This window comes from Camelus ferus, chromosome 26 (genome assembly GCF_009834535.1).
Source record: "Camelus ferus isolate YT-003-E chromosome 26, BCGSAC_Cfer_1.0, whole genome shotgun sequence".
NCBI classification, from domain to species: Eukaryota; Metazoa; Chordata; class Mammalia; order Artiodactyla; family Camelidae; genus Camelus; species Camelus ferus.
In genome coordinates, this window is record NC_045721.1 from 11,359,209 (window position 1) to 11,373,939 (window position 14,731).

The following is a 14,731-nucleotide window of genomic DNA, read 5'->3' on the forward strand; positions in this document are numbered from 1 at the left end:
AAGTCAGAGCTCTCCTGGGCCGCAGTGACTTAGATCATGGAGGCAAAAACTGACTTGAATGTAAGATGTAAGTGGATCGCAGGAACGACAGTGACGCACACTCCCAATCTTTAAGAGACAGAAAGAACCATAATGTGGTAACAGATTGTTGTGGGAGTATCCTCTGGTTGTATTCCTCAGCCTAAAACCAGGATCTAGTCAAAAGTATCAACATAGTAAAACGAGAGAACTGTGCAGTTAGACTAGCTTGCAGAGATGCATATGTCTTTAGGACCAGAGAACTGTTAATAAGTCTGATTTGACAATTGACTTACTGTGACTTTTCATACTTTAATACTAGAGGCAAGAAAGACTCAACCAGATGGGAAATAAACTAGTAAGGGATCGTGGAAGGGTGAAAATATGCTACATATTAGTCTTCAAATGGTATTGATTTAATAGTGCAGAGTTTGAGATTTGGAGTTTATTCATATGTTAGCATCAGTCGTTAAAAATTGTGGGCCTCTGAAAGCTCATGGCAGGACTTTTTTGATTTCTTAATTGAGACATTTCTACAACTGAGGAAATGTGGCAGATGGAGCTTCTGCTGCATGGCTCCCCCTGCCCCGCCCCCCAATTTTCTACTAATTTAGTATGAATAAACCTCCAGCAAGCCTCTTCTGTCTAAAAACATGTCCAAACAGTGAAAAGAGCCCTTATGGGGTTGGAAAATTGGAATGGTAAGGAGGAATGGTGAGGAAATTTTGTCTGGTGCTTATTATATGTCTGGATTATTTAAGTTTCTTATAAAAAGGTGTAATATGTTTGTAATTACATTAAAAACAAGCCACCAAAACAATCCTCGAAATCAGTGTGTGGTGAGCAGTCAGCCTAACTCTCACTTTCTAGGTTTGGGCAATATTTGCTGCATTTGGAAGTCTTTCTGGTTATCAGTGGAAGGCAGGAAAGGAGGTCTGAGCCTTGATAGTTACAAGCAAGTCCCCTTCTTTCCTTCCTCCTCCCACCCACCGCACCCTCTCCCACCCTCCGGACCAAGTACAGGGCAGGAAAACAGAAAGGCTAGAATGAGACTTCTAAAAGCTTGGCATTGCAGGCTGCATTGATCTTGCTGGCCACCAGGTGATGCTCATGTGTCTCCACAGGGAAAGACAGATTTGAGTAACATTAATCTAGACAGAAATTTTTAGAAATTTGGTATATTTAACAAATCACCAGATGAACCTATGGAGAAATGGAGTATAGGTATTTCTTGACACATTTTTATGAGCAGATCATAAAATTCTGGTTTTTTCCTCAATTAAGAAACGATGACACTCTGATTTGTCTGAAGATCCCCATGTCTAAATTCTAAACTCATAGTTAAGATTGTAGACATCAGGTTAAACAGTCAGAATCTGCATAGTTCATGCATATTCATCTCCAAATCACAGGTTGACCCCGTGTAGGTAACAAGTCACATGGATCTTAAGACTTGCCCTCCCCTACAGGATAACTAGAAAACCTTGGGTTACACTGCAAAACAGTATCCCATTAATTTAACACAAAATGGTACAAAACCCAGGCCCAACCAATTCCTAGGTTTTCCCAGTAGTTTAGCATGATTCCACCACCCTTAGCCTCATGGCCTTTTGTAACCTCCTCAGTGTGTCTGTGTCTTCATTAAGACACACAAATGCATTACTCATAATAGCAAAAATAACCTGGAAATAATCCACATGTCTAGCAACAGTAGAAGAAATAAATTGTGGTAAATTCATAAAATGGAATACTATACAATAAGGAAGATGAACAAATGATAATGATTGATTGAAATAAGCCAGACACACAAAGAATATATCATGTGATTCTATTTATGTAAATTCAGAAACAGGCAGAATTAATCAGTGATTTTAGAAGTCAAGGTGAGGTTAGTAACTTGGAGTGAGAACAAGAGGGGCCTCTGGGTACTGGTTGTGTTCTGTTTCTTCACCCAGATATCTTCATCTTGTGATAGTTCATTAAGTTGCACATTTACAGTTTGTCCACTTTTCTATATGGATGTTCTATTTTGAATTTAAAAGTTAAAAATGTGTAAATTATTTATGAACAACCCAGGTATTTTAAATCAATAGGAAGATTTTTAGTATTTACATAAATGTTCTATACATAGTAAAAGCTCAATAAACAATGGATTGGTTGAGTGATTTCATCTACTAATTGAAGCTATTTAGATATCGAACAATTTTTGATATTTTTCCAGCTATGGATATTTTTTACAAACTTTTGAGTGCAGGAATATCATTGGGTAGGTCTAATGTGAGGTAGCCTATTGTGGTCTGTCATGTATGAAACAAACCGGGATGAAGTGAGTATTTGATAAGGGATGCTTTCCGTAGGATAAAGTCCTAGCTTTTTCTAGTGCCTTTGTAATTTGATACCCACCCACCACCTCAACCTTGTCTAGGCCTACTTCGCCCCTCACCCACTTTCCTTCTGGCCACATTATATAACTCCCTGTGGTTCTATGATCCCATGTTGATCACTTTACCTGGACCACTGCCCACACTCTTTTTTCACCTGTTCAACCCTTGTCTATTCCAAGTCTCTTAGCTTCCTTTCTTCATTTTCTTCACTGCTTCCATCTACTCTCCAGCCAGCACTGCTTATCCTGGAACGTTGCTCATGCACTTAGCACATTTGTGGGCGTATCTGTTTTTCCTCCCAAACTGTAAATTTATAAGTTGTTGGTACAAGTATCCCAAATACCTGTAACAGTGCTGGGCACATGATAGATACTGATAAATACTTTTGGGACCAAAGATCTAACTGGGAAAATAGTATTGTCTCACTTAAAGCAGCAAAGCAATCTAGATCTTCTAATCATTTGACATTCTTAACCTTCATAGATTATCAAAAATATGATGCAGATGTAGCATAAGAATCTATAAAATTAAGAATGAAATAATTTATTGACTTCATGAAATTTGCTTCCTCATAGACCCCACTGATCTTTTAATTTTGAAAATCACACCAATTTAGTGGTAACATGAAATCATTTGTTCATATTTGCATATCCAGAGAGGCAGTCATTCCAGAGGTATTTGAGTGACTAGTGTATGTATGAGGTGCCAGAATCATTCAGATATGTTGACTTGGGATGGGAGGATGGGTTTTCTTGTCCGTGTGTCCTGTATTTACTAGCTAGTCTGAATGGATCTGTGAATTGATGTTTCTGGAGCCAAAACATGATTATTTTGAATCTCATCTGTTGATTTGTCTCTAAGTCCCTTCCTTTCTTCATTTTTGGCAACTTTACCTCCAGATTTTCCAGCTACAGTTACTAGAAGCAATTATATCTGAAAAAAAAGTTTTCAACCCGTTTTAGACCCACTTCCACAAGGCCTGTATCACAGTCCTTGTTAGTCTGAAGGGAGTGCCACACTAATGTCCTGAGGCTGCCGTAACACAGCATCACAGGCTGGGTGGCTTTCAACAATAGAAATCTATTCTCTCCCACTTCTGGAGGCTGAAAGTCCAAAATCAAGACGTCACCAAAGTCATGCTTCTCCAAAAATCTTAGAGGAGGATTCTTCTGTGCTTCTTGCATCTTCTGGCAACTTCAGGCATTCCTTGGCTTGTAGACACATCACTCCAATCTGCCACTATCATCAAAGGCTGTCTTCTCCGTGTCTTTGTGTCTGTATGTGGCCTTGTCTCTGCGCGTCTGTCCTCTACTCTTCTTAAAAGGACACCAGGTACAATGGATTAAGGGCCCACTCTGCTCCAGGATGTCCTCGAAGAACTAATTACATATGCACAACTGACCCTATTTCCAGATAAGGTCACGTTCTGAGGTTCCAGCAGTTAGAACTTCAACATATATTTGGGGCAAGGGGACACAATTCAACCCTTAACAGGTATCACAGGGAGTTCCTAAACCAGAATTCTTGCGTCGTTTCAGAGCCTCAGTTTTCTGAGTCTTCCAATTTTTTGTTATTTGGTTTCTGCTTTGCTTCTGGTTTCTGAGTTTCTACTTTAACAACTGCCTACTGCTTAGATCTTATCTTGCTCTTTAATAGTCACCCTGCTAGTGCCTAAAACACACAAGATACTAGTATGTATGAAGCTCCATGTGCAGCACTGTGCTAAACTCCTTTACTTTTATTCTGTAGTCTTTTTAATCCTAATTTTACCAGTTGATGCTACGACAGTCATACACCTAATAAGAGGTAGAGCTGGTAGGTCCAAATCCAGGTCTGCCTGACTCTACAGATGAAGATATTTCCCCTCCACTAGCTTCCTGGCTGTTCTGGTATTTCCTTGGCCAAATGATACTCAGCCAAATCATAATACATGTATTGAGCTGTTCCTCTCAGAAAGATGAAATAACCAATTTTGACATCTATCTGCTATTCTAGATAAGTCATATCAAGATCTATGAGTAACTGTCTCAAAAGCTACCAATTTCCTGCTACAAAATAGGTCATAGGGATACAACATACAGCATGGTGACAGTAGTTAGTAATACTGTATTGTATATTTGAAGTTGCTAAGAGAGTAGATCTTAAAAGTTCTCATTACAAGAAGAAAGATTTGTGATTATGATGACAGATGGTAACCAGGCTTAGGATGGTGATCATTTTGCAATATATACAAATATCACTACGTTGTACATTTGAAACTAATCATGTGATGTGTCAAATGATAGCTCAGTAAAATTTTTTAAAGAAAGGTATACATATGAAGATTTACATACATGTACATATAAATGTGTGTATTTACGGTATAAAGTACATTTACAGTGAAATACTGGGTCTGAAACTCTCAATAGATCAACTTTTTTTTTTTCATACTGAGATAGAATGGGGAAGTTACTTAGAAAATTGGGTTACCCAGATCAGTTAACAAGAGAACAAAAATCAGGTCTGCATTAGATTTCAGCAGCAACGTGCATAATATGCCTAGTGTGGGACCTGGTACTTACGAGGAGCTCAGTCAGAGGCCACCGCTGCTTACCAAGACGCTGGGACTTGCACGCCTGTTTTCACTTCCCACCGTGTCTTCGGCTTGAACATTTAAGTGCAAGAGGTAAGTCTGTTCTGACTCCACTAATGTAGAAATATTCCTGGAACTAAAGGTATGTTTTTCTTTCACTCCCTAGCTTGCACAAGGAGTTCTTACCTTTCACCTTGCCATTTTGTTTTCTTTTGTTGTCCTTGCTTAGATGTGTTCTGGTGCGTTAGGCTGTTCAACAGTGATTTGTTCTGTATGTTGCTACATCTTTCTTTACCTTTGTATTCAACTAGTTGGTGATAATTAATTTCACTTCCAGAATCTCACACACGCCCCTCCCTCCCTCCTTTCCTTTGCTTTTTTGGAAGGGTCTGATTTGTTCTTCCTTGGACTATGTTGACTAATTCTGGTGACACTGGTTTACAATTAAATCAAATGGATTAAGATTTGGGAATCATTGATTATTTAGAATTAATGGCATTTCAAAGAATATAGTCATTATAAGTATGGGGGCACATAAACATGAGATTTTCCTAATTTAAATGTTGTATACCATTGTTCTATTGTGTGGTTTTGTTTTGTTTTAATTTGGGTCTCTGCTAATGGAAACATGCAGGGTAAGAAGACCCCACAGTACGAGATTGGGTTGGAAAAGTATGATTTTAATGATTCTTGCTATACATCCTGCAGTGTTACCTCCTAACAAGATTGTTAGCGATTTACACTGCTCCTAAAAATATAGGGCTTAGCCCGATTTGGCCATCTCACCATCTTGGTGCGGTGCTTAAAAACGAGTTCTGTGGGGAGGGTATAGCTCAAGTGGTATGAGGTCCTGTGTTCAATCCCTAGTACCTCCTCTACAAAAAATTAACCTAATTTACCATCCTCAGCCCCCAAAAAAGAAATGCAAGAAAAAAAAGTTCTAATTCATCGCTGTAAGATGAACCCCTCCCCCAAGTGCACAGCCAGCTGAGTCAGAGGGTCAAGTCAATCATTTCCCTTCCCAGATGTCTTAGAACTTCATGTGGCAGTGAGTGGCGGGTTCAGTCAGTTCCACAACATACGAGCTGTGTAATCCTCTGACAAATTAACTAGTCTCCGTTTCCTCACGTACCTTACAGGACTTTTCCGAGGATTAAATGTGAGTGTTCACATTTTGAAACGAAGCCTGTATGTTTTTCTGTATCCTACTGTGACTCTTAAAATCTTTAAGAATACATTTAAGCTATTTGGAGGCAGATCTGTAAGAGAGCTCATTTATTAAGCCAGGTCATAAATGTCTCTTAAAAAAACGTTTAACATTTTTAAATGTTGGCATTTAAACACTAGCTTAGGAAGAAAATTTACTGCATTGAGCCAGTCCTCTCCCTGCAGATCGGTGCCGACACTGAGTTACGGCTGTTGTGCTTGTGCTCAGTCCACCTTAGTTTCTTATTGTTCTCTTTAAATGCACGAACTTGGTCCCTAAGCAAGCACGTAGGTTTTTTTCATTAGTCTTGAGCTCTAGGAAAATGACTTGTATTATGTTCCTTTTTTTCTGCTCTTAAGAAACTTCTGTCAGAAGGATGTGAATACTCTTGGTCTTTTCCTCATACTTGGTCTCTATCAATCTCTGCACTGTTCTGGAAAGAGCCCCAACCTGCCACCTCATTCCTCTGTCTGTGTTCTTCCATCTTTAATTCATCTTTGCTTATTTTTTATGATTCATTCATTGATTGAATAAACTTTTACTGACTGTTTCTATGTTGCCAGGGACCATCTTAGGAACAGTTTTTAGATCCCCCAGACCTTTTTTTTTGGAATTGCACATCCTCAAATTAAAGGGTATTGGGTTTGCTGTCTAGAGTGTTTCTCCTCAAATTTATAGGAGGTGATTGCTCGTCTTTGTCGTCTGGGATCCTTGTCCATTCCTGCCTCTGTTGCCGGTGGGGGCGGCCGGAACATGCATCATGCGACGAAGGTCAGTGGCTTGCTGTCTGTGAGGGCGCTGCATCCCACGGGGACCTGGTCCTCTCTATCCCAATGCTCCCTTGGTGCTTTGGCCTGAGAACAACTGCTCTTGCCCCTGCTGCCCAGGCCAAGTGAGAGAGAGGCCGAACCATCCAGCCGTGTCCAGTGCAGCCTCCCTGAGGCATCGGCCTGAGTCTTCCAAGACCCTCTTTTAGATTGGGGCTCCCCTGTAGTCCTCCATTTCTGTAAAGCTATGCTTTCCCCTGGTCCTCTCTGCCAGATCTCATTTCCGTATCTCAAATTCCTCAAAAGCGTTGGTCAGCTGACACTTTCCTTGTGCAATGTTGTTAGACTTCTTTTTGTTGTTGGGGGAGGTAACTAGGTTTACTTACTTAATTTATTTTTAGAGGAGGTACTGGGGATTGAACCCAGGACCTCATGCATGCTAAGCATGTGCTCTACCACTTGAGCTATACCCTCCCCCCAGATTTCATTTTCTTGACTGCCGTTGTTTTGAACTTGGGGAGAAAGAGAAGACAGAGGTGTATGTTCAGTCTAACCTTTTTCCAACTTACCATCTTAACTAACACTTATTTCATTTCTGTTCAGCGATCAGCCTAGGTCTTGGAGGTTAAATCTGTGTGAACTGCTAGATGCCAGTCTTTAACACTCAGGAGAGGGCTGATGTGTTGAGTTCAGTTACCCCCGGAAGTGCCACAAGGAAAGTGCTGTGGAGTTCAGGGTCCTTGCTGAGTGAAGTCATTCAAGTCGACCCCAAGGAACTGGACATGCAGAGACAGGTGGGTAAGCAGAGAAGAGCAACAACGAGCTACTCTGGCTTCAGATGTGGAATTCATGACAGACCTTAGTCACTTAAAGTGATGAGGCAAAAAATGTCAGACTTTTTTGCTTTTTCCTGATAAACTGAATGGAAAGTGTAATAGGAAAAAGATTTCTAGAGACTGAAAAAATCTATAGACAGAATACCTATCAGAGATCATTTATCACACAATTAGGGTCAAATGATCAACATGAATTTTCATTAGTATATGTGTGTATAGATAGACTGTTTAATGTGTGTGTGTACACATCACAGATGGAGATTCAGCACCAGGTAAGTCCTACTGCATTCTGATATGTTATGTTGTAAACTATATAAGTAAACTCTCCACTTACACTACCCGGACACTATTTAAGCTATTTAACAGACATTTAATAGTGTTTTATTACAAGAAAGTTTAATCAAACACTTCAGAAACTATTGATAAGGTATTTTTCAGGAATAGCTCATTCTTTAGACAGCATTTTCTGTAGAACTATTAGATTCTTGATTAGCATAATTGTGGGGCAAAAGGTGGTGGCCCTCTACCTATGCAGTTAATCTTGCATCTTTTTAAATAAAAACATTCAATATTAAAAATGATTTATTTATACTTGAAAATCCTAGCTGGGAAATTGGGGACTGAAAGGGTCAAGCCTGCTTAGCCAAGAGGAGTCCCAAATGGGAGTAACAAGCACGTAGGAGTTTTATCTGTATCCTAAAGGGATATGGATTTTTTAAAAGGCTGAAAATGTGGTTTAGGATGGTTATAGGCCTAAAGCTTCCTTAAGACACTATGGTCAAAAGATGACCAGAAAAAGTATTTTGAAAGCTATAGCTTACGTCCCACGGCACAATATAGTAAGCAAAACTCAGCCTCACTCTGCCTAACTCCGCTGATCAGTTTTTGACATTCACCTAAAATGTAAGAAAAAAAGTATTATGAATTTAGCTTTTATTCAAAATTAAATAAGCCAAAGCAAAAAATTTAAGAAACTTTTACAAATTACTTACATAAAAGAAAGTTAAGAGGGACAGTCACAAGTTTGCAACAAATAATACAAAAGTATCCAGGGCAGCATGAGTACAGACCATGTCGCCGCGTGGTGCTCTAACTGTGATATGAATAAGGCATAACTAACGTTTGCACCAAGACCAGCATTTCAAAACAAAACGAAACATACTTTAAAAGCTTAGTTCTACATTAAGCTTCTTCTCTTCCCTCAGATCCTTAATGGGTTTATACTATTTAATTTTTTTTAAATCAATACATCACGTCAAACTATAAATTACATAGATGGGCAGTTAATGTGAAAAGCCCCCCTAAAATGTACAAACTAACTGGTACTGAACTGAGTTCTCTATTTACCTTTATGTACAGTTAAGTGTAAACCATATTTTCACAGTTTTAAGTGTTTTATGAATAGATGCACAGTACCAAGTCAGGTTTGCAATTGTTCCTGAAAACTGGCTCTAGGTTCAGCATCCGATGCCTGTAGGCTATTGGGATGCAAGTATTTACATAAATAAGAAACTGTGTCATAGTCAATGGTCAAGACAGTTCAGCAAAAGCGGTATTTCCAACAAAGAGTGATACTCAATACCATAGTTTACATACTTGTGCAAATATAAGCATTAGGACAGAGAAATCTGAGGCAAATTCAGTTTGCAAAAACTTGTATCGCTATTGTTGTAAACGTGGGCAATAAATGACCCTCAGCAAGTCCTGCTCTCTATGGCTTTTTTTTTTTTTCTTTTAAAAATTTAAAGCCAGAGAAAATGCACCCATTCAACCCACACATACACTCACACTCACCCACATACACACACAGTTCTCATTTCATTTAGAGTATGGTACATAGTGCAACTTCATCACAATGTAGAGGTTTGACACACATTCAGTGTGTGTTTTTCTGTGCAAGTTCTTAGTGGTCTAAATCCTAGTTGAAGGTATTCGTTTGCAGAACCACACGATTCAGGAGGTTGAAGGGAAAAAGAAAAGTTTCCTTACATTTCTCAAACCAGCACTGGGTGTGCGAAGGCAGCAGACAATCTGGCTGTCAGCACAGCCAGATTAGGGTAACTTCAGGGGAAGCTCCGAGCAGTTACTTAGACTGGTCTCTAGAAAAATAGGTCAGTATATGCTGTATCTTTGTCAACCGTTCTTTCAAAGACCTCATTGACAAAACTGACAGCTGGTATCGGGGGTCGACAGGTAGGACAGCAAGAAGCCACCAACACCAGGCGGGTCCGTTAGGGATTGCCTAAAAATAATCCACATTGTATTGTGTTAATAAGAAACACTGATGTGATCACAGCAGTAACAAGCCACCACCATGCTATTCTTTACTGAACTTTACAATGTCAGGTCCCATCTCAAATTTTTTAAAATTTAAAAAATTTTAAATTGAAGTATTTAGTTAACTTACAATATATGAGTTTCAGGTGAACAACAGTGATTTAATGTTTTTATAGCTTATTTGCTGTAAAAGTTATTATATTCCCTGTGCTGTACACTACATCCTTGTAACTTATCCATTTTATACCTCATAGTTTATACCTCTTAACCCCTTCACCCATTTTGCTCCTCCCCCTCTGATAACCACTATTGGTTCTCTGTATCTGTGAATCTGTTTCTGATATGTTTATTCATTTTAGTTTATAGATTCCACAAAGAAGTGAAAACATAGTCTTTCTCTTTTTTCAAGTATAATACCCTCTAGGTCCATCCTCTGTCCGTGTTGCTGCAAATGGCAGAATTTCACTCCTTTTTATGGCTGAGTAGTATTCCTCTAAGTGTATTGATATTTGTGTATATCTCACGTTTTCTTTATCCATTCTTACGTTGATGGGCACTTAGGTTGTTTCCACATCTTGGCTAGTGTAAATAATGCTGCTGAGAATACTGGGGTGCATTTATCTTTTCAAATTAGGGTTTTCATTTTCTTTGGATATATCCAGGAGTGGAATTGCTGGATTGCTTGGTAGTTCTATTTTTAATTTTTCTGAGGAAACTCCATACTGTTTTCTATAGTGGATGCACCAATTTTCACTCTCACCAACAGTGTGTGAGGGTTTCCTTTTCTTCACATCCCCACCAATACTTGGTTTCTTGTCTTCTTGACAATAGCCATTCTGACAGGTAGGAAGTGATATCTCAACATCATTACTTATCAGAGAAACGCAAATCAAAACCACAATGAGATCACCTCACACATGTCAGAATGGCTATCCCAAATTTTTGTTATGGGGACATTCAGCACGTCTCTGACCTCTGTCTATTAGATGCCAGTAGCACATCCTCAGTTCTGACAGTCAATAATGTCTCCAGATACTGCCACATGTCCTATGGGGGCAAAACTGCCCCCAACTAAGGACTGATTTCTTTAAAATAGATCAATGTGTCTTAATTTTTTAAATATATAATTAAAATTTCTTCAAATAATTGTGGAATCCTAGGAAGAATGTAAGAAAAAAGTCTTAGCTTCCAGTTTCATTTGAGAAATAAACCTACCTCCAGCAAAGACGACCCTCTGATGTAGCAAGAGCTGGTGACGGAACGAACTAGGACTGTGTTTACAAGAATGGAGTGTGAGGCACCTGCACTACACGGTGAGCTGCTTCTTACTGAAGCTGGAACATCTAGTTTCAGGATGATAGAAGGAGCTGCAATGTCAGCATTGATTTCAGCAAGCTCCTTCTGAAATCAAGCTGGATTTCTGTCTCTGTATCCTCAGCACTTAAACATCAGACACTACATTTTCCAGAATTCCCTCCCTCACATGGTTCCAGGTTACACCTGACCAATAAGAGATACTCTTGTGAGATGGGGAAGTTGGGAGACGAAGCCACTGTTCCCTGGAGACTGCTGCCAAGTGTGGGCTGACGTGAGATTTGCAGAAGTTTTCCAGAGAACTCCTGAAAACCACCTGCTCTGCTACTGCAGACTGATATACTAGTGGGGACCTCCCTGGGATTCCTAAGAATGACAGCAAGTCTCAAGTCGTAAGCCCGAGCTCTACTGTGTCAGGTGGAGATCCGTGGGGACAGATTCCCTGAGGTCCCTGATACTCCCTCCTCCTCCCAACGGCTGTGCCAACTCTGCGTCCTCCAAACACCCCTCCACTCCTGGGATGTCAGAGTAGCTGCTTTTGTTTTCCTGAATGAACCATGACTGGTACAGTATGACTAACAAACCAGTGGAAGGGGACTGACCAATAAAAGTGAGGATGGTGGAGGTGATGGGAATATAATGTTGAATTTTCCTACAGGTTGGTTTGTTAACATTTATTCAGCTACACAGCCTTAAAAAGAAGTGAAATAACGCCATTTGTAGCAACATGGGTGGACCCAGAGATCATCATACTAAGTGAAGTAAGCCAGAAAGAGAAAGACAAATACCATGTGAATGGTATCACGTATATGTGGAATCTAAAAAAATGACACGAATGTACTTACTTACAAAGCAGAAACAGACTCAGAGACATAGAAAACAAACTTAAGGTTACCAGGGAAGGATACACTGGGATTTGCACACACTAACTACATATAGAATAAACAAGGTCCCAGTAGACATAGCACAAGGAACTATATTCAGTAGCTTGTAGTAACCAATAATAAAAAAATATGAAAAAAAGTGTATGTCGTATGTCATTCCAGAGACTGACAGTATTTCAATAAAAATAGTATTCCATTTTGTGCTCATCAAAATCTATTCCTATCAAGTTCAATCAGATTGGGGTAGCCAGGATAAAACTAACATGTGGCAACTGATAACATGCTGGACTCAGAATGAGAACTCAGTTTGGAGTTGGTGTAATGTTGGAATTTCAAGGTCAGGTGAAGGATTCAACTGGGATTCAGGCAGCTTAGGCCAACCTTTGAAAAGCAGAATGAGAGGCAGGGTCCATCCGACCTGTTCATATACAGCCGTTCCTTCATGGAATCTAGTCCCTTCTGACCACAAACATTTTATCCAGCTCAATTAAAACATCCTCATGCCTAAAAGTTAGTGCTCTGGTGAGTCTGTAATCAGATTTTTCCCCAATAGGGACTCTTCTCTTGCACCTCTGGCAGTGCCCACAGCAGAGTTGCTTGACCAGAAGGTGCCTGGTGTATAGTAATTAGATTAAGCTGCAATGTAAATCCTAAATTCCTGAGCAAGAACAGCATGAAGGGACAAAAATATGAGTGGCAGAGTACAAAGCTGGGGGACATGAGAGGGGACAAAAGATTTTTTGAGAGATGTAGCCTTTTCTGTACTCTTAACTGTCAAAGACTAACAGCAAAGCTAACAGCCTCAAAGGCAGAGCTGTCTTGTAGCCACAATTTACTAGATGGAACCCATGTCCCATTTTTAATTCCCTCTCCTTCCTGGAGAATCCTCAGCTGACACCTGTTTCCATCCTCATCCCATGTAAGATGTAGTGGATCCCATTATGCTAGAGAACATGGCCGTGAGTCTAAAGATAGGGGGAGGACAAAGGAATGCTGTGCAAAAAGATGGAAAAAAGAAACTTAAATCTACTAATTTGAGTTTAAACAAAAAGTGAGACTTTTGCAAACAGTATCAAAGCCATCATACCTGTAGGTTTTCCTCCCTTCCAGGCATCGATCCAAAGTGCTGAAGAATTTGGCTTCGAAATCTGTCTCTCAGATTCTGAAACCAGCTGCAGGCTTGAGAGTAGACCAAATCATGAAGCTGTCGGAGATTCTCTAGCTCATCTTCATCCTCAACCTAGAAATACAATAATCAGTAAGACACCTGTGTCCAATCTTCCGGTCCATACCACCAACCCTACAGAAATGGGAAAAAAAAAATTAAAATATAGAGACTGCTTCTTCAGTGCAGGATCAGAGTATATTTCTGCCTCACGTAGTACCAATGGGCCAGACTAAGAACGACAGTAAGGCCTGACCTCCCGGCCTTGCTGAGTTAGCAGTGCAGCACTGCAGTGGGAGGGGCAGGAGGGGGAGTGAGTCCTCAGAGGTCTTCAGGGATTGGGAATTCCTTTCATCTTTGTGGATCAATGGCTTTTGAAAGCAGTGGAACAAAGCAGAGGAATACAGCTGAGACAATAAAAGGAAAGACCAGGGGGAGGTTTAAGATGCAGATGACATGGAAGAAGCAAGACCAGGATGGAGGAGAAGCATTAATTACATCTTCTACCAGGGAACTCAGTTAAAAACAAAATGCAACAAATAATGTAGCATATAAAGCCAGAATATCAGAAGATAGAGAATACACTACAGCAGAAGTTCATCACTGCATGAAGGCCCAAGGCCGAGGCTACCTCCATCCCTTCTGTATGGCCTTCAGACTACTGGATCATAAATGTGCCAGCCTTTAACCCAGAAGAGTAGTCTCATAAAACACAGGTGTGAAGATGGAACATTAACCCAGCCATCTCATATTAACACACTCCTAGCCTACCCACTCCTCTACTTCATAAACGTTAACATATCTGAGCAAGTGCCAGGCCTGAGTCAGCCTTCCAGGATGACTCAATAGAAAAACAACAGAGAGACTCTGAAAACATCCTGGAGATAGAAAAGGTAAGTCTATAGCACACACAAGACAAAAGAACATACTTATTTTTGGAAGATTTGAAATGGGGAAAAAAAAAAACCCAAAGTTTAAAAAGCATCTGCTTTTTCACAACAACGTCACAATCCTTAATGCCACTGACCTGTACACTTAAGGTGCTTAAAGTGGTAAGTCTTATATTTATTTTATCATATTAAAAATAAAAGATTGAGGAGCCACACAATTCCAGACTTTCTGGTCTTACAAAGGCTACACAAGAGTCAGTCCCCTGCTAAGACACATTGGACTTGATAGGAGCCAGAAATAAACTTGACTTGTTAAAGAGAGTAAGAAAGAAAAGTGTCTGCTTTCCACCCATACAAAGTTCAAGGAAACAAACCATTGGCTCTAGTAAACAGGAAATGATAAGAGTCTGAGAGAAA

The 14,731-nt window shown here is 39.9% G+C and overlaps 1 protein-coding gene and 1 long non-coding RNA gene across 2 annotated transcripts in view; one reads left to right on the forward strand and one right to left on the reverse strand.

Annotated features, from left to right (window-relative positions):
* Positions 1–4,314: 4,314 nt before the first annotated feature.
* Positions 4,315–7,676, forward strand: LOC116660110. The gene is made up of 3 exons (XR_004315495.1): positions 4,315–5,067; positions 6,860–6,952; positions 7,552–7,676. It is a non-coding gene; the product is annotated as an uncharacterized LOC116660110 (long non-coding RNA).
* Positions 7,677–8,700: 1,024 nt separating this feature from the next.
* LONRF1 (LON peptidase N-terminal domain and ring finger 1) overlaps positions 8,701–14,731 on the reverse strand; it is a 32,318-nt gene continuing 26,287 nt past the window's right edge. Inside the window, exons 11-12 of the mRNA XM_032468806.1 lie at positions 13,347–13,499; positions 8,701–10,026 (exon numbers count right to left, since the gene is read on the reverse strand). Of these exons, the coding sequence (XP_032324697.1) occupies positions 9,868–10,026; positions 13,347–13,499 (312 nt within the window). The 3' untranslated portion in view covers positions 8,701–9,867. The remainder of the gene's footprint in view (positions 10,027–13,346; positions 13,500–14,731) is intronic.